This window comes from Molossus molossus, unplaced genomic scaffold (assembly GCF_014108415.1).
Source record: "Molossus molossus isolate mMolMol1 unplaced genomic scaffold, mMolMol1.p scaffold_m16_p_21, whole genome shotgun sequence".
NCBI lineage: Eukaryota > Metazoa > Chordata > Mammalia > Chiroptera > Molossidae > Molossus > Molossus molossus.
Genome location: NW_023425357.1, coordinates 8677589 through 8697137, shown reverse-complemented (window position 1 = coordinate 8697137; position 19549 = coordinate 8677589). Strand labels below are relative to the sequence as shown.

At 51.5% G+C, this 19549-nt stretch overlaps 1 protein-coding gene across 1 annotated transcript; it reads right to left on the bottom strand.

Moving 5' to 3' along the window:
- Positions 1-9741: 9741 nt before the first annotated feature.
- On the bottom strand, positions 9742-18964 carry DACT3 (dishevelled binding antagonist of beta catenin 3). The gene is made up of 4 exons (XM_036275379.1): positions 18594-18964; positions 13354-13450; positions 13034-13186; positions 9742-12000 (listed from the first exon to the last, which is right to left on the bottom strand). The coding sequence occupies exons 1-4, from the start codon at positions 18840-18842 to the stop codon at positions 10604-10606; spliced, it is 1896 nt and encodes a 631-aa protein (XP_036131272.1). The 5' UTR covers positions 18843-18964; the 3' UTR covers positions 9742-10603.
- Between the last annotated feature and the right edge of the window lie 585 nt (positions 18965-19549).

Below are 19549 nucleotides of genomic sequence, written 5' to 3'. Positions count from 1 at the left end.
TCGGCCTGGCCTGCGGTCCTGAGAGACCCAGGTTTGGTTCCCCCTAAGGGCATGTACCTCAGTTGCAGTTTGTCCCCGGCCCTGGTTGGGTCGTGTGGGTGGCAGCAACTCGATGTGTCCCTTTCACGTCGATGTTTCTCTCTCTCCCTCCCACTCTAGCTGAACAAAATATCGAAAAATGTCCTCGGGTGAGGATAAAACAAACAGTCCCCCAAATAGTGTCTTGGCACACCCAACCTCATGGTGTCACACGGTCACATACATGTCAGCTCTCATCTCACATGCACAGTCACAAACAACCTCTAGGTGTAACACATGATTTCACAATCATAATCTGGTTGTCACACATCTCACAAGGTCACGGAGCCACACACAATCTGGCTTCACGCACAGTCTCACAGTAGTACACACACAGTCTCTTAGTGTCACACACCATTTCCCCGTGTCACCCAGGAACACCCAGTGTCTCTCCTGCACTCAGCGCATCCCTGGGGGTGCACACACTCAGCCCTCTGTCCTCTCCTAATAGTCCCCTGCAGGCCACATGGGGGCGCCCACGGCCCATCGAGCCCGCGCCAATGCCGTAGGAGGAGGTGGAAACCGGCCCCTGCGGCCGGCTGGGGTGCAGACATTGGGGAACAAGAGATACAGGAAGGTGGAGGGGTCTAGAGGGAGAGAAATGAAGATGGACTGGGACATCAAGAGAGGGGGTGAGAGATGCAAGGAGAGACAGAGAGAGACAGGGACAGGGACATAAATTTGGAGAGAGAGAGACCCAGGGACTCAGAGAGACAGGCAGAGGATTGCAGAGAGAGACAGACACACAGAGACATGAGGGTACAGGAGAGACAACAGACAGAACTGTGGACTCGGAGGCAGGGACTAAGAAATACAGACACCCAGGCGGAGACAGAGGCGGGCAGAGAGACAGACCCTCGGACCGGGCGGTACACCAGAAAAGGTGGCGTTGGTGGGTCCTGCAGAGGTGCGCCGCAGGGGCGTGGCCTCGGCGTGCTGAGGGGTGTGGTCAGGGGCGGGGCTTGAAGGGCGGGGAGTTGGGGCGTGGCCTGGATGGGGCGTGCCCCGACCACCCTAGAAGGCGGCGGGAGGGGTGGAGGCCGGAGCCCAGGGAAGAGGTGGAGGTGGGGGAAGGAGCGTCTCTACCGCAGCCAGCCCATCCCAGTTCGGTTTTTACAACCCGGTCTGGGAAGGGACCAGCGGGGAGGGGACACCGGCCCAGATCACGGTGTAGCCATTTGATAGGGGGGTGTCGGACCCTGGCTCCCCTCCTCCCCTCCTCTGCGGGAGCAACGGAGCCAGGTGGGGGAGGGGAACCAGGCTCACATCTGGAAAGCATCAGGCGCGCCGGACGTGCCAGGGCCCCGGGCCCGCTGCGGAAGGGGGGAGGGGAGCTAGAGCGCCCTAGTCCACCGCCTTAGTGGGGTCTGCCGGCGCCGGGGAGGGGCCTGGGCGTGCGGCCAGCCTGCGCGCCTCCCGCAGCTGGTTTCCATCAGCAGTTCTGGCCCCGGCAACCCCGAGAAGGAAACCCAGCTTAGAGCGCCGGTAGACAGGGTGACACCCCAACCTCCCCTCCCCACCCCCAGACCGCGGCCAGAGGCTGGGGCTGGGGAGACGGACACTGCCTGAACCGAGCGGAACTCCATTTCTCTCCTGAGCTGTGGACCTCAGCCCCCCTCTCACCCTAGCACGACCTTAGTTTTGAGGTGTGCAGTCCTGCTCTGTGCTGCTCAGGAATCGCCCTGTGTAGTCTCAGGACAACCTAGTAGTCAGTGTATTATTGTCCCATTTTTTGGACGGGGAAACCAAGACCCTGGATTCAGATTCGGTTCTGGCTTTATTATTCAAGAAACGTGTAATGAACGCCCACAGTAATTCTAGGATCAAATACCCAATGGCCTACTGTATATCCCCACCTGGATGTCTGGTGGGAATCTCAAACTCAGCGCGTCCAAAACAGCTCCGGATTCCACTCGCCAAACCCACTCCCACCGCAGTCTTACCCAGCTCTGTGGGTCATTCTTGACGCCACGCCCTCTCTCGCACCCCACAAATGATCTTGCAACAAATCCCATTAACTCCATCTTCAAAGTGCCTCCACAATCCAGTCGCTCCTCACTTCCTCTGCTCCCCCCACTCTGGTGCCGCCACCCACCCGACTAGCACAGTGGCTCCTCACAGGGATCCCAGCTTCTTCCTGTCTCCCTCAGCCTGGTCCCATCAGAGCAGCCAGAGGGACGCTGTTTGAACCCAAGTCCTCAGAGAATAGCAAGTGTTAGTGAGGATGTGGAGAAATTGGAACCCTCAGGCACTGCTGGTGGGAATGTAAAATGGTGCAGCCACTTTGGAAAGCAGTCGGGCTGCTCCTCAAAAGGTTAAACAGAGTTACCACATGACCCAGAAATTCCAGGCCTAGGTAAATGAAAACATTCGTCCGCACAAAAAAAAACTTGTCCAGGAATGTTCACAGCAGCGTTATTCATAATAGCCCCCAAGTGAGAACAACCCAAATGTCCATCGACTGATGAATGGATACACTAAATGTGGTCTATCCGAACAATGGTGTATCGTGTGGCAATAAAAAGACACGGATGAACCTTGGAACCTTATGCTGAGTGAAAGAAGCTAGTCACAAAAGACCACATCTTTCATGATTCCATTTATATATCCAGAATAGGCAAGTCTATGGAGACAAAAGTAGATTAGTGGTTGCCAAAGGCTGGGGAGGTTGGAGGATGACAGCTAAGGGGTGCTAGTTTCTATTTGGGATGGTAAAAATGTTCTAGAATTTACTGTGGTAACAGTTGCGCAACTCTGTGACTATACTAAAAGCCATTAATAAGACATTGAAGAAAGAAATTGAAAAAGACACAAATAAATTGAAAGTTATTTTGTACTCATGGGTTGAAAGAATTAACATTGTTAAAATGTCCATACTACCCAAAGCAATCTACAGAGTCAAAGCAATACCTATTAAAATTCCAATGGCATTTTTCGCAGAAATAGAGCAAACAATCCCATAATTTGTATGGAACCACAAAAGACCTCAGATAGACAAAGCGATTTTTTTGTTTGTTTGTTTTTATCCTCACCCGAGGACATTTTTCCATTTTTTGTTCAGGTAGAGTGGGAGGGAGAGAGAGGAACAGAGAGAGAGAGAGAAACATTGACGTGAAAGGAACACATCGAGTGGCTGCCACCCGCACAACCGACCAGGGCCGGGGACAAACTGCAACCGAGGTACGCGCCCTTAGCGGGAACCGAACCCGGGTCTCTCAGGACCGCAGGCCGACGCTCTAACCGCTGAACCAAACCGGCCAGGGCAACAAAGCGATTTTGAGAACAAAGAACAGAGCTGGAGGTATTACTCACTCTAATTTCAAACTATATCTCAAAGCTATAGTAATAAAAACAGCATGGTACTGGCATAAAACAGACACATAGATCAATGGAACAGAATAGAGAAAGCAGAAATAAACCCACACATATGTGGTCAATTAAATCACAACAAAGAAGCCACAAATATACAATGGGGAAAGGACAGTCTCTTCAATAAATTGTGTTGGGAAAACTGGACAGCCATATGCAAAAAAGTAAAACGGGACCACTATCTTACAACATACACAAACATGAACTCAAAATGGATTAAAGCCCTCAATGTATGACCTGAAACCATAAAACTCCTAGAAGAAAACATAGGCGGTAAGCTCCTTGACATCAATCTTGATTTTTTGTTTTGGATTTGACATCAAAAGAAAGGCAACAAAAGCAAAAATAAACAAGTGAAGCTACATCAAACTAAAAAGCTCCCATACAGCAAAGAAAACCATCGACAAAATAAAAAGGCAACCTATTAAATGGGAGAAAATATTTGTAAATCATATATCTTTTGTTTGTTTTTTTTAGAGAGAGAGAGAAACATTGATCCATTGCTCCACCCACCCATACATTCATTGGCTGATTCTTATATGTGCCCTGATCAGAGACTGAACCTGCAACCTTGCTGTATCAGGACGACACTCTAACCAACTGAGCTTCGCAACCAGGACAGTAAGCCATATATCTGATAAGCAGTTAATATCCAAAATGTATAAAGAATGCATACAACTCATTAGCAAAACAAACAAACAAAACAATCTGATTAAAAAATGGGCAGAGGCCCTGGCCAGTTGGCTCAGCGGTTAGAGCGTCGGCCTGCGGTCCGGAGAGACCCGGGTTCGGTTCCCGCTAAGGGCACGTACATCGGTTGCAGTTTGTCCCCGGCCCTGGTTGGTCGAGCGGGTGGCAGCCACTCGATGTGTCCCTTTCACCTCGATGTTTCTCTCTCTCTCTCTCTCTCTCCCTTCCTCTCTCTCTCTCCCACTCTATCTCTACAAAAAATGGAAAAATATCCTCGGGTGAGGATAAAAAAAAAAAAAAAAATGGGCAGAGGATCTGAATAGACATTTTTCAGAAAGACATAGAGATGGCAAATAGAGACATAAAAAGGTGTTCAGCATCACTAGTCGCCAGGGAAATGCAAATCAAAATCACAGAGATATCACCTCACACCCGTTAGAGTGGCTATTATAAAAAAGACAAGAAATAACAAGTGTTGATGATGATATGGAGAAAAGGAAATCCTTGTGCACCATTGGTAGGAATGTAAATTGGTGCAGCCACAATGGAAAATAGTATGGAGGTTCCTCAAAAAAACAGAACTACTATATGATCTAGCAATTCCACTTCTGGATATTTATCCAAAGAAAATGAAAACACTAACTTGAAAAGATATGTGCAACCTCCTGTTCATTACAGCACTATTTATAATAGCCAAGGTATGGAAACAACCTAAATGTCCACTGATAGATGAATGGATAAAGAAAATATCATACACACAACAGAACATTATTCAGCCATAAAAAAAAAAAGGAAGAAACTTTGCCATTTGTGACAACATGGATGGACCTTCAGGGTATTATGTTAAGTGAAATAGGTCAGATGAAGACGCATACCATATGGTCTCACTTATTTAGAATAATAATGAAAAAAAAAAAGACCTCACAGATACAGAGAATAGATTGGTGGTTGCCAGGAGAGTGGGCAGATGGGTGAAGTGGGTGAAGGTGGTCAAAAGGCATCAACTTCCACCCAGCTGGTGTGGCTCAGTGGATTGGGTGTCAGTCCCATGGACCAAGAGGTCCTGGTTAGATTCCCAGTCAGGGCACATGCCTGGGTTGATCCCCAGTAGGGGGTGTACAGGAGGCAGCTAATCAATGTTTCTCTCTCTCTCTAAAAAATCAATAAAGACATATTTTTTTAAAAACGGCACAAACTTCCAGTAACAAAAATAAATGTCACGAGGATGTAAAGTACAGCATAGCATGAGTTTCCATTACACACACACACACACACATTAAAAAAAAATTTTTTTTTCTTTATTGATTTGAGAGAGAGAGGAAGGGAGAGGGAGAGGGAGATAGAAACATCGATGAGCGAGAGCATCAGTTGGCCTCCTCCTGCATGCCCCCTACTGGGGATTTGGCCCACAACCTGGGCATGTGCCCTGACCAGGAATCAACCTGGCGACCTCCTGGTGCATGGGTCGATGCTCAACCACTGATCAACCAGCCAGGCCAAAATCTTTTTTTAAAAGCCACTGAATTTTATATTCTATATGGATGAATTTCATGGTATATATATTCTATCTCAATAAAACTGTTAATCTCCTCATCCCTCAAAAAAAAAAAAAAACCCAAGTCCCCCTTCTGCTCAGAATGTTCCCATGGCTCCCATTTCCCTTAAAGTAAAAAATCAACATCCTCACCATGGCCTATGAGGCCCATATGATAGGGTGTTCCCTACCATTCTCTGCCCTTACTCACTGCTCCAGACATGCTGGTCTCCCAGTTTGTTAACATGCCAGGCACTGTTTGGGCCTCAGGGCCTTTGCACTGGCAGACCCCTCCACCTGGGATATTCTTCCCCAAGATATCCTCACTTCTTCAGGTCTCTGTTCAAATGTCACCTTCTCAATTAGACCATCCCAGAACTCAACTTAAAATTATAAACTGCACCCTGGCCAGTTTGGCTCCATGGTTAGAGTGTCAGACTGTGTACCAGAGAGTCCCGGGTTCAGTTCCCACTAAGGGCACGTACCTCGGTTGCAGTTTGTCTTCAGCCCTGGTTGGGGTCGTGTGGGTGGCAGCCACTCAATGTGTCTCTCTCTCTTCCTCCCTCTCTCCCTTCCGCTCTAGCTGAAGATAAATGCAAAAAAAAAAAAAAAAAAAAGTCCTCGGGTGAGGATAAAAAATAAAATAAAAATTTACAAACTGCTCTGCTCCCCTATTCCACTCATTTCCCTCATACCTCTGCTCAGTGTTCTTCATTGTCCTACCACCTTTAAAAGATTATAAAACTTAATTATTTATTATTTTAACACACTCTCCCCCACAGGATGATTTCCATCTCTGTGACCAGTTCCTTGAATATTCTTCTGGAGATAATCCATATAGCAAACATACTAGGTAGACAGTGGTTAAGAGCCTGAAATGAACTCTTAGGCAGCCTGAACTGAAATTCTGGTTTGCTATTTAATAGCTTCAGGTAAGCTACTTTACCTCTCTGTGCCTCAGATTCTCCATCTGTAAAATGGGCATAATAACAGTATCTACCCCCCATGAGGTTAAATGAGATATAAATTGCCAAGAATAGCCCTGGCCAGTTTAGTTTAGTGGTTAGAGCGTCGGCCTGCGGTCCCGAGAGACCCGGGTTCGGTTCCCGCTAAGGGCACGTACCTCAGTTGCAGTTTGTCCCCGGCCCTGGTTGGTCGTGCGGGTGGCAGCCACTCGATGTGTCCCTTTTGTGTTGATGTTTCTCTCTCTCTCTCTCTCTCTCTCTCTTCCTCTCTCTTCTTCCTGCTCTATCTGAACAAAAAATAAAAAATAAATAAATGTCCTCAGGTGAGAATGAAAAAAAAAAGCAATACTTTAAAAAATAGTAATAATAAATAAATTGCCGAGAATAGAGTCTGGCATGTACTCAATCAGTGTTAGCTGTTTTGTTTTTTTTTTTGAGGATTAGAAAAGTCTGTTCATTTCGCACAGGTGCTGGCTCAGCGGCGTCACCTCCAAAGGCTGAGCCTAGCTGTTATTTTTTATGGGCAAGCCCTGGCATGTTAAAAAGAAGGGAGGTCATCATATTACTGCAACTATTTTGACCAATGAGTGAGCTGTGTAGACAAGTCTCTTCCCTTTCCTGTCTTCAGTTGCCTCTTTTATGGAATGGAGATGGGGGGACTATTCCCAAGGGCTTGACAAGCAATGGCTTTCCTGGCAAATTAAGAAAAATAACCTTATTAGTACTCTAAAAGCCTGTTTGGCTCGGTGGTTGGAGCGTCGGCCTGCGGTCCGGAGAGACCCGGGTTCGGTTCCCGCTAAGGGCACGTACCTCGGTTGCAGTTTGTCCCCGGCCCTGGTTGGTCGTGCGGGTGGCAGCCACTCGATGTGTCCCTTTCATGTCACTCGATGTGTCCCTTTCATGTCGATGTTTCTCTCTCTCTCTCTTCCTCTCTCTCCCTCCCGCTCTGTCTGAACAAAGGATGGGAAAAAAAAAAAAGTGTCCTCGGGTGAGGATGAAAACAAACAAACAAAAAGAAAGAAATACATGTTCATCTACACACGCACTCGAATGGAAGCTCCACAGGGCAGAGACTCTTTTTCTGTTTTGTTCTTTGCTGTGTCCACAGGGCCCTTTTGGGCACTAGTGATTCAGGGGAGCACAGCCGGTCTGGTCCCTGCTCTCTCAGATCTCAAAGGGACAGAGAGGTAGACCCACCCATGTAGGCACAAAGGTCAAAGCAGCAATAAATGCCCGTCCTTCAGACTGTGGACCTGATGGCAGTTGGGTCCTAGTTCTCACTGCCTCTTGCTGTGTGACCAGGGCAAGTGATGGCCCCTCTCTGCGCCTCTATTAATCCATCCTTGAAATTAGCATAATCATTGGGCTTACCCAATAGGAAAACAGGTAAAGGTGAACAGGCAATTCACAGAAGAAACCCAGTGGGTCAATAAGCAAACAAAAAGATGGTTCACCTCCAGGAAGCAGGGAGGGAGACATGCTAATTAAAACAGCAGTTCTCAAACCACTCTTTGGTAAAGGGATAAAAAACCAAGCATCTCAAAAATTGCTGTTGTAAATGTCAATTGAAGGCTGTTTTAGTTCAAGGAAGTGTGGCGGTGTCAATTACAAGTTTTTAAATGAGCAGACTATAATGACTAAGCAATCCTATTTCTAGGACTGGATCCCATAAATGCATGAAGAGACACATACAACATTACTGCAGGAAAGTCCATAATAGCAAAAGAACTAGACAGCTGACAATAGGGTTAGACTGTGGGACTCTCTACAGTGGAATCTTATGCAGCTAAAGCAGTGATAGGGATATGTCATCTAAGTTTAGATTAAATGGACAAATTCCTAGAAGAATACCACTTAGCAAAACTGACTCACGAAGAAATAGAAAAGCTAAATGGTACTATAACCATCAAAGAATTTTTTTTTTTTTTTTTAAGAGAGAGAGGAAGGGAGAGGGAGAGAGACATAGAAACATCAATCGGCTCTCTCCTGCATGCCCCCTACTGGGGAATCAAGCCTGAAACCTGGGCATGTGCCTTGACTGGGAATCAAACTGGTGACATTTTGGTGCATGGGATGAGGCTCAATCCACTGAGCCATACCTGCCAAGCAGAAATTCAATTCTTTTTTTTTTATCCTCACCCAAGGACATTTTGCATTTATCTTCATCTAGAGCAGGAGGGAAAGAGAGGGGAAGAGAGAGAAAGATATATCAATGTGAGAGAGACACATCGACTGGTTGCCACCCATACAGCCCCAACTGGGGCCGAGGACAAACTGCAACTAAAGTACATGCCCTTAGTGGGAAATGAACCTGGGATTCTCTGGTCCGCAGGCCAATGCTCTAACCACTGATTCGAACTGGCCAGGGTGGAGAAATTAAATTCTTAATTAAAATCTTTCCCATAAAAAAATCTCCAGGCACAGATGACAACCAAAAAAATTAGATAAAGAATGCATACAGCCAGGCCGGTGTGGCTCAGTGGTTAAGCTTCCATCCCATACACCAAGAGGTTGCCAGTTTGATTCCTGGTCAGGGCACATGCCCAGGTTGTGGGCCAAATGCCCAGTTTGGGGCCATGCAGGAGGTGGCAAATCTATGTTCTCTTTCACTGATGTTTCTCTCTCTCCCTCTCTCTAAAATCAATAAAGAAAAAAAAATTTTTTTAAGAATGCATACATATAGTTCAATTTATGTAAACATAGTTTTATATATACAGTATAGTATTTATATGCATATATATATAGTTATATATATTTAGTTACTAGATCCATATATGTATGCAAATACATTAAGGAGCATGAAGGATGTGTACCAAACTGATTATGATGACTTCTGAGAAAGGGGATTTGGGACTGTCCCCTTACCTATATTGTTTCTGCTTTTATGAAACCATATTTATGACCAAACAAAATTCCATCAAAGACCAGATTCATTGAAGTAAAATAGCCAATGGTTGGAAAATGATGTTGAGACCCACCCTGGCATCTGCCATTGGGTTCTGGACACTGCCACATCCAAAGCAAACAGTAATTGATCATTAAATGTTAGTCCAAAGGAAAAAAAAAATTTCTCCCATTCTAACACAGAAGTAGAGTCAACCACAAATGTAATATTGTGCATTTATTTACAAAGAGGTTAGAGAAACACACAGAATCTGGCCCCCCTGTGCACCGGGGAGTCACCATCGTCATAATAAATACAGTAATTTTTAAAAAGAAAAAAAAATACTGGATTGGAACAGCTGAGGGTCATCCTGAGCTCCCCCCACTCCCTCTCACTGGGGAGGGAGGGCAGAAGATACAAGCCATCTTCCTTCTCCTCTTCTACTTCCCAATGCTCCATAATTGTCCATGGATAGAGGTGAAAGCATCATTCATTCCAGGTGTAATCAACTCCTATTTGACCCTCAAAACCCCAGAGTCAGTGCTCCTTCCCTTCCCAGGGGACTCTGCAGGCACCATCTGGGTCAGACACAGAGTCTCCAACCACGTGCCAAGGGGATATCCTAGGGGTCCAGAGACATAGATGGGGGTATTTCGTGTATGAGGGGGGGCCAGAGCTGGGCATGGAGAGGAATACGAGGGCTCAGTGAGAGAAGTGAAGGGCTTCAAACAGACTAAGTGTCTAAACTAACATGGGGAAATTCAAACTGAATTACCCCTTCAGCATACCATAGTACACCCATAGTACAGACGAGGAAAGTGAAGTCCAGAGGGAGGGAATTTTCTTGCCCAAAGGCTGCAGAGCTATCAGCTGAACTGGGTCAAACAGGGCTCCTCCCCCATTCCTCCCTATGGTGGAAGGGGAGCCTTTTCAACCAAGACTGCAGTAGATGGCGGCAGTAAGGAAGGGTCTTTGGAAGCCGAGAAAATGGTGGTCTTTGGAAGGGAGGTGTGGAAGGGTCAGTGACTGGGAGTGTGGTGGGGCAGAGGCTATGAAAGGGGGAGCCCAAGCAAACCCCCAAACTCATACTGTGGTCATGACCTTGAGAGAACCCGAACGGAAACGCAGTATCTTTTTCTTGAGCGCGTGGGAAGCCTTGATCTTCACAAAGACTTTGGCGGGGCCTGCGGGCGCCCCTCCACCTGCACCACCTCCAGGACCCGAAGCCGCGGTGGCTGCCACCAGCTGCTGCGGCCACACGAGGCCACCGCTGCCGTCTGAGTCGCTGGACGCGGAGCTGAAGGCAGGCGACTCCCCCTCGCTGGCACTCGATTCACTCTCCCCGTAGCCGCCGCCAACACCGCTCGTAGGGCCCCGGCGTCCAAGGGGCCCCAGGCGCCCCGCCGAGCACTCCGAGTCGCTGCCCGCGCAGCCGTAGAGCAACCGGCGCTGAGGAGCGGACGGGGACGGGCCAGGACCGGGGCCACGCGCGGCGGGGGCGCGGGGGCGGCCGCGGCGCCCGTCGGCGGCGTCGATCTCGGCAGTGGAGCGCCAGCGGCGGCAGGACCCCGCGGCCTGCGCGGCCAGCGTGGGTGCTGGGCCGCGGCGAGGCCGCGGAGGCCGCGGCTCTTCGCGTTCGGCTGTGGGGTACTTGGGAGGCCCCGGAGGAACGGCGGCGGCGCGGCCCAACAGGCTGGTCTCGGACTGCGAGCGCGCGGCCTTTCGAGCCCTGGGCGAGCCCCGGCGGCCCGAGGCCTCTGTCATGCGTCCGCGGCGGCCCGCGGCCCTGGGACGCTCGCGGGGTGGGGACTGCTCCACGCTGCGGCCCCGGGTCAGTGGCGGCGCTTTGCGGCGGGCCGCGCGGCCCGGGAGGCCGCGGGTGGCCGCCTGTGCGCCCGGGATGTACTGCGCCTTCACCAGGCGGCCCTCCGCAGGGCTGTCGGGGGGCGAGGGGACAGCGGGTGACGTGGCGGGCTCAGGAGCCGCCTCCGACTCCCACGGCGAGGACCAGGCGCGGCCCAAGGCGGCGGGACTCGCAGGACGGCCCCCCGCGCGCTCCACTGGGGGCTCGGGCGCGGGCCGCGCGCCTCCGGGGGGCGGGGACGCGTCGGGCGGCCGCTGGCGCACGCTGTTCTGGCGCCGCGGGCCCCCGTCCGCGCCCCCGGGACTGGTCCGGGGCTGGCCCGCCCCCCGGCGGCGGCGCCTGCGCAGGAGCGCCGAGATGTAGCCGTCCAGGGGCCGCCCCGCGCCCGGCACGTCGGGCGAGTCTGCCGAAGTACGGCCGCAGGGCCGCGGGCTGCGCAGCGCCACGGCGTGCAGGGGACTGGGCGTCAGGAAGGGCCCCGCGCGGGCCCGCCGCTCCGCGGAGGAGCAGGCCTCCGGGCCCGCAGACCCCGCTGCCGTCGGATAGGGGGCTGAGAAGGACCGCGGCACTGCTGCCCGAGCTCCCACCGCCTCAGGAGCGCTGGGACTGGCGTCTCCTAGGGGAGGGAAGCAAAATTTTTAAAGGAAGAGTGGGAGAGGCTCCTAAAACTTTTTTCAATGTGCCTAGGAGGGTCATTTCCCCCACTATTGTCCCATTCCCATTAAAATAGAGAGGAAAGGGAGGAAGGAAGGAAAAAAAGAAGGGAGAAAGGAAGGAAAGGAAGGAAGGAAGACCTGCTCTCACCCCTTACCTCATATTAGATTCATAACAAAATCTTCACAGTAGCCTACAAGACCCTTAATGACCTGTTCCACCTCTGCCTCTCTGACCTACATTTCTAAGCCCTCTCCTCTATATTTATAGGTCTCCAGAGAGAGTGACTTCCTGGATGCAGAGGCCAGTTACACTCCACCTCAGGGCCTTTGCACGTGCTGTTCCTGAGATTCCTGCAATGCTTTTCCCTCAGGATATCTGATTGGTCCACTCCCTTACTTACTTCAGGGTGCCACCCACATGTTAGTCTAAGTGATGCCCTCTCTGGCCATATTTTATAAAAGTGCAATTCCTTCCCCAACTCAGAGGGCCACACCTTAGTCCCCTTCCCTAATTTTCTTTTCATTGTACCTGTCAATATCCAATACCCTATGTATTTTACTTATTTCTCTTGTGTGTTACCTATTTCACCCACTAGAATGTCAGTTTTGTGAGAACAGGGACTCTTTTCATTGCTGTATCCCTCATCCCTAGGATAGTGCTAAGATAGCACATAGTAGGGACTTAGAAAAGTGTATAAATGAATAACAGCTGTTCCTAATTACCAAGAGGCTCCCATGTGCCAAGTCCAATGCATTAAGGCAGAGGCTCACTGAATACTCAAAACTTCCCTATGAGGTAGGTGCTGTTATTAATCTCATTTTAACAGTTGGAGAAACAGAGGCCCAGAAAGAAGTGATATGCTCAAAATCACACGAAAGGGAATGTCACAGCCAGAATTCGAACTCAGGTTGGTTTGACTCAGAAGTGTGCTCAAAACTGTCTTCTCACTGTCCGTTCCCTGGCTCTCAGGGCCCCAACCTCACCCACCTTACCTAGGGACTTGGGCCTCTCGCTGGCATAGATGCCCCGGGGTTCAGAGGGACCCAGGCGTCCATAGGAGCCAGATCCAGAGAAGCCGCTGTCCCCACAAAAGGTCGAGGGTGGTGAGTCAGGACCTCCTGTGGAGCTGGGATCTTCATAGAAGCCTGGATTGGGGAGAAGGAGAGAGACAATCAGGGGCCCTGGCTGGGGAAACCAGGGAGTGGAGAAAGGAGGAGACCAAGCGACAGAGACAGGGGAGCCTGAGAGATGGGGGACAGTGGAAAACATTGGGGTGTCCCAGGCCAACCCTGCTCCCTTTACCCATGCTCACCAGAGCTGCGCCCACTCTCCTGCTCCAGGCCCCCAGACTCCAGGCTCAGTTCTCCCAGCTGCTGGCCCAGGTCCCAGATGAGTCCGGGCAAGGCCTCCTGAAGGCATGGTGAGAGCAGGATGGTCAGAAGTCCCCCTCCCCCAAGTCCTCTGCCAACTAGTCCCCTATTCCAGGAGCTCGTGGGCAGAGTTTCACTTTAACAATGAGGCTCTGACTTCAAAAGGGTAAAAGCAGGACCTGAGTCCCAGGACCCCTCTCAAGATCTCTGCTCCTTTATCCCATTAGAGTCCTTCTGGCTAAATCCAATCATTCTCGCTGCAGCCACCTCATTCAGTTTTAGGTGTGATGAGGCCTCAGAAGGTCCCATCCCTTCCCCATCCCTCCTTCCATCTGTGCTCATGGCCCCTTGACCTTTATTAGAATGTTCCTCATGAGTCTAACTTCAGTTCTTGTTGTAAGGGCATTTCACTGCTAGAAGTTGTATCCAGGACCTAGCAGATCCCTTAGCCTTTGGTCTGCCTTCTCCCAGTCCTTGACCCTTTCTTCTCAGATGCTCCCATTTCCCCCCACTGCCCCTTATCCCCCTGTAGAAAGTTCTTTTGCAAGTCCTTCCTGGTGCAGATTGACCCTTTCCCTCACATGGATAAAACACGCTGACTATGACTCATATGTTTTTGCTCCTCACTTCAGAAAAAACCCCTGTGCCTAATGGAAAGGCCTTCCTAGCCTCAGTGGTACTGCAGCAAGGAGCCCCAGCAGGTTCCTTTGCCCTCCGGGATCACATCTGCCTCCTGCCCTTGCTCCGTTCCCACCCAGAAGCCTCCGGTGTCCACCCACTGCTCCTCATCCCCATAAGTTTCTGTTGAGTCTACTCTGGCTCCTTCTTGCTGCAGGAAAAGACCATTTCTCATCAGGTGTGAATAAATGAAGGCAAAAACGCTTTGAGGGGAGTGTGACAGTGACTGTGGGTGGGGGGTAGGGCTGTAACAACGGAGATGGGGTCTCTAAGACACTAGAACTAAACCCCATTTTGGAAAATGGGGCCAGAGCCAGGAAGAGTCTCACATGGGTCTGGGTGAGGCCAGAGGTAGCGGCAGCCGGAGCTGACGGTTGACCCTCAGACAAAAGCAGCCTGTCTGGATGGCGGGAGGGAGGGGAGGAGAAAGGAGGGGCTGGGGGGCAGGCGCCCAGCCGAGCCTATTTAAGGCAGAAAGTCCAGCCGGCTCCCTGGTAGAAACACTGCCCTTTCCAAGCTTCCCGCTCCCGTGACTGCTCTCCTGGGCCCCATCCTTCCCCTCCCCCCAGAACGGAAGCCCCCATCTGGGCTTGTTTATGGCAGGAAAGTCAACAAGACAGTCCACTTTGGGCTCCTGCTCTGGGTGTGCAGAGGTGCTCAAGGTGGTGTCATCTCTGAGCAAAACCCAGGAAAGCAGGCAAATAGTGCAGCATCAGGGGTGACTAAAAAATCACCAGAATTGGCCCTGGCCGGTTTGGCTCAGCAGTTAGAGCATAGGCCCACAGACCAAAGAATCGCGGGTTTGATTCGGTCAAGGGCACGTACCTCGTACCTCGGTTTCAGTTTGGTCCCAGGCCCTGGTCAGGGTCCTGCGGGAGGCAGCCATTCATTGTGTCTCTCTCACATCGATGTTTCTCTCTCCCTCCCACTCTATCTAAAGATAAATGGGAAAAAAATATCCTCGGATAAGGATTTAAAAATAATAATAATAATAATCAGAATTGCCCACTAACTGCCCCCTTGCTCACTGTACTAGCCACATTGGCCTCCTTGCTGTTCACTAGACATGCCGGGCATGTTCCAACCTCAGTAGGATGAGTCCTCCACATCTCTTCCTGACTCACTCCCTTGCTTCATTCAGAAACTTTGCTTACCCGATCCCTTCTCCCATCCTCTTTCCAAAATAGCTCCCTATTATTCTACATCCCTGGAGCCCTGCCTTTTCTCCTACATAGCAGTAATGACCTACTGGCTTAAAGTTATATATCAGGTTGACATTTGTTTATTGTCTCACGCACTGGACTATCAGCCTCTGGAGGGCAGAACTTGACTTTTTTGCTCACGACTGCACCCTCCCCACCTCCAGTGCCTAGAACAGTGCCTGGCACAAAGTAGGTGCTCAGGAAATGTTTGATGAAGGAATGAATGTATACAGCAGAATACTATACAACTGTTCAAATGGAAGGAGGCAATTTCTGTATGGAATGATCACCAAGGTCAGTGTAGGTCAGCGCTGAGCGGAGAAAGGCAAGTGCAGAATGTCTAGTATGAGGGTGGGTCAGAATTACCTGGAGGGCATGGAAGAACCTGAATTGCTGGATCCCTCCAGAGTTCCTGATTCCTGTTAGGAGCCCCAAGATTGCATTGCTAACAGGTTTCCATGTGACGCTCTACTCCAGTGGGCTACATTTCGAGAACCACTGGCATTGCCTCTGGGACCTCACCCAAGAAACTGGAATTTGTAAAAAAGCAAAGACAAACTTTATACTTTTGGTATGTAAACTGTTTCTGCCAGTAGATGCACTGAAAGAGGTTTGAAGGGACTCACAGGGGACAGAGAGGTGATTTTCGAGGAGAGAGTGCGCTTAGAGAGTCAAGTGAGGGGTGAGGGGATTGGAGGGTAGAATGAAGTGGTTAAGGAGGCATAGCTTGGAGCCTAATTGCCAGGGTTCAAATTCAGCTCTGGCGCTTCCCAGCTGTGTGACCTTGAGCAGGTTACTTCGTCTTCCTGGGCCTTGGTTTCCTCATCTGTAACAGAGCATCTTTCAACTACCTCTCTTATGGGGTTGCTGTGAGGACTCAATGAGTTAAACAGCAGTTCCTTTTAAGTACTTAATAAATGCTAGCTTTTATTATTACATGAAAGCTCTGAATTTCTAACAAGGAAAATATAAAATCACATTTACTTGTGTAATTAAAAAGAAATGTTAGTAAGTTTTTCAGGTCTAATTTCAACTCTTCCACTGTAGGGGAGGCAGGAATTAGGGGGACGGAAAGGAGAGGCCTCCTCTGCCTTTGTGTCTGGACCCCCCCAACACTCCCTCCCTCAGTCTATTCTAAGTCTGACCTCATTCTTTCCAGCTGCAAAAGGATAAATCTTTAAAAGACCAGAGGTCTTTGGTCTGAATCTGGCTCCTCATTTGCCCACAATGCCCAGTGGGCTCGAGGGTGTCAAGCTCAGGCAGGTTTAATGTGAGTGTGGTTAGGGCTTGTGGAGACCTAACCCCTTTGCCCAAACTTACTCAGGCCTTTGTTCCTCCCCTCACATGCCCCTAGTCTGTGTTCAATTCTCTTTGTCTCTGTTAGGAAGTCCTTCTGCAAGTCTAACTTAAGTCCCTCTTACTGGAAGGGGACCTTTTTTCTTGGTGGGAGAGAACAGGACCCCCACCCACTTCCAGGATTCTTGCCTGTTTTCTCTGCAATACCCTGTTCCTGCATTCCCATCATTCTTATTAGAAACTAATGAAGTCTGGCTTCAGTGTTCTTGTTTCAAAGGGAGTATATTCCTGGGTAGGGGGTAGGAGGGGTAAGTATCTAAGACAGAGGCTCAGAGATGAGTAGAGGCCTCCACCCGCTCTTCAGAAGGACCCAGGAACCCCCAACACCAGAGGGGTTTATATTTAGTGCTTCTCTGCTCCTTGTTCAGTGCTGCCGTCTCCCTCCTGCTGCCTGCCTCCGCCTCCTCCCTGACGCTGGGACAGAGCTTTGCCTGGAGACTGGGGGGGGGGGGGGGGGGGCTCTCTACTACCACCTCGTGGTGTGTGGGGTGGGGCTGAAGGCAGAGATGGGTAACCTTGGGGGAAGGGAGGGGAGACTGAGGCAGACAGACGGAGATAGCAAGGGAGGACACAGCTTGCCCATCCCCAAGTCTTCCCCAGTCCTTGTAGAGGTGGGAGGCGCCTTCCCAAGCCCAGCCTGCTGGGGGTGGGGTGGGGGGGAGCTTGTGAAGGCCCCCACAATGCTTCTCTAACTTTGGGAGGGGGTGGGGCCTCCCACAGCTGTTTCTGTTTCCAGAGAAGAATGTGCAGGGTCCCACTCCCAATCGGGGGAGGGGCTGGGCCTGCAGCCTGGGAGTCTGGCTTCAGTCCCCTCCCCATTCCCCATCTGGGGTGGGGGCAGTCGAGGTCAGCAGCAGGGAGAGCCCCCTCCCCCGCTACCTCGGCTCAGGTTTCCCCAAACGGGAAGCTCTGACCACCCACAGGCTTGGGGATGGGAGCTGCAGGGGGAGCTGGGGTCTGGGGCCTGGCGGGCTGGGGGGAGGGGAAGAGAGAGACAGGGACGGGACGTAGGGCAGGAAAAGAGAGGTGCAGACTTACAAGAAGGGAAAAGCAGGGAGACAGAGAAACAGGGAGACAGAGGATTTAAGAGAGACAGAGAAACACACAGCAAGTCACAGAGATGTGGCGGTGGGGAGGAAGAGTTCCAGGAACCCAGGAAGAGGTCGGGACAATCAAGAAATGACAAGAGAAGGAGAGTAGAGAATGACAAGAATCATTCTGGAGACTTCTGCCTCATCTGCCCCTATTAGAGCACCCAGAGGGTCCAGAAGTCAGACCCCCATGCCACCTCAATCTGCCTCCTCTTGGGTTAACCAGGTAGGAAAGGAGGAAAAATGCCACAGGAGGGTCAAGATCACCGTTGGGTCCTTAGGGACTGTGAGTTTCTCTGGGCGGTCATCCCTCCTTCCAGAGACCCTAAGATTCCCTCACCCTTCCGGCCCCCTCCAGAGAGCTCCGAACGCACTAGGACTTAGGGAAGATGGAGCCCTGATAGCTGGAGCCCAGAGTGGGGCATGTTTGGATTCCAGCTGTGTGACCTTGGGTGAGTCGTTTGCCCTCTCTGAGCCTCAGTTTCTTTTTCTGTAAAATGGGGACTATAACTCCTTATCACCCAAGCTGCAAGAAGACAACGCATGCCGAATACTGGTCCCTGGGCTTGTCACATACTTGGCGCCCAGAAGGATTTTCTTTGGGGAAGGGGTGTAGGGTATGAGGCCTGTGCATTTCTATAGGATCTAGCGGAGGCGATGCCGCCCCCCTTTCCCGGTTTAGGGGTGGGGAGGCCACATCCCGCCCGCCGCCCAGACCCCAGGGTCTGCAGCCCCACCCCCTGCCCTTTCCCTTCCCCCTCCCAACCGGGACGCGTGTATGAGCATCTAACCGAGACAGACAGACAGACAGACACAGATGGTTGCAGAGGGACGGACGGACAGGCGGTCCCTCACCAACTGCTCCTCCAGGGCCGCTGCGGCCCGGCGCGCCGCCGCCGCATCTTCGTCCTCGTCGGCGTCCTCCTCGTCCTCGGCCTCGGCGCCCCCCATTCCGGGCTGGGCCAGCCGCAGCGCCTGCTGCACGCGGTACTCCTGCCTCTCCCGTAGCCAGTGCAACTCGCAGAGCCCGGCCAGGCTGCCTTCTAGCCAGCCCCGCAGCCGGCCCCGCTCGGGGCTCACCGGGAACGAGAAGGCCCGGATCATGGCTGCGGCCCCCCGCCCCAGCCCAGCCGGGCCCCGCGGCCACCCCTCTCCCGGTCCCACCTCCCCGCCCCAACAGCCCGCCTGCTCGCCCGCCCGCTGGCCCGGCTGTCACCGTCTCATCTGCATAGACGCCCGCCCATTGGGCCGCCCACCCGGGCCTTATCTGCATGGCCACGCCCTCAACCACACAGCAACCGTCGCCTATTGCTCGGCCGTGCACACGCCCCCACAACGCGACGCATGCTCGCAGAGGCCTACACGCTGAGCTCTCAGGCGGCCTCGCCACGCCCCCCCACGCTAGCCTACCATTGGTCCGTGGCCACGCCCCCACGCGTCACCATAAAATAAGCCCGCCCTTGCTCCAGTGTCATTGGTCCGTGCCTCCCGGTCCCGCAGCTGGTTCCGCCCCCTTGCGGGCGAGCTCTGGCTACCATTGGACTGTAGGGCAGGAGGGGAAGAGTTGTTCTATAAATAGAGAATGGGTTCAAGTGACAGTTTGGCAGATATCCCTTTCCCCTCGACCCCTCGCAACTCTCAGCTTCTGAGGGTGCGCGGGGGGAGAAAAGGGTTAGAGAATCGAGCCCTGATTTGGCCTCCTCTTCCACGAAGCCTTCCCAGACATTCAGCTGTAAAACTAGAGGGCCAGTCTAGCTAAGATCAACAACCTCCCCTAAAAATACTAAACGAGGCAGCCTTCACCTAAGCTG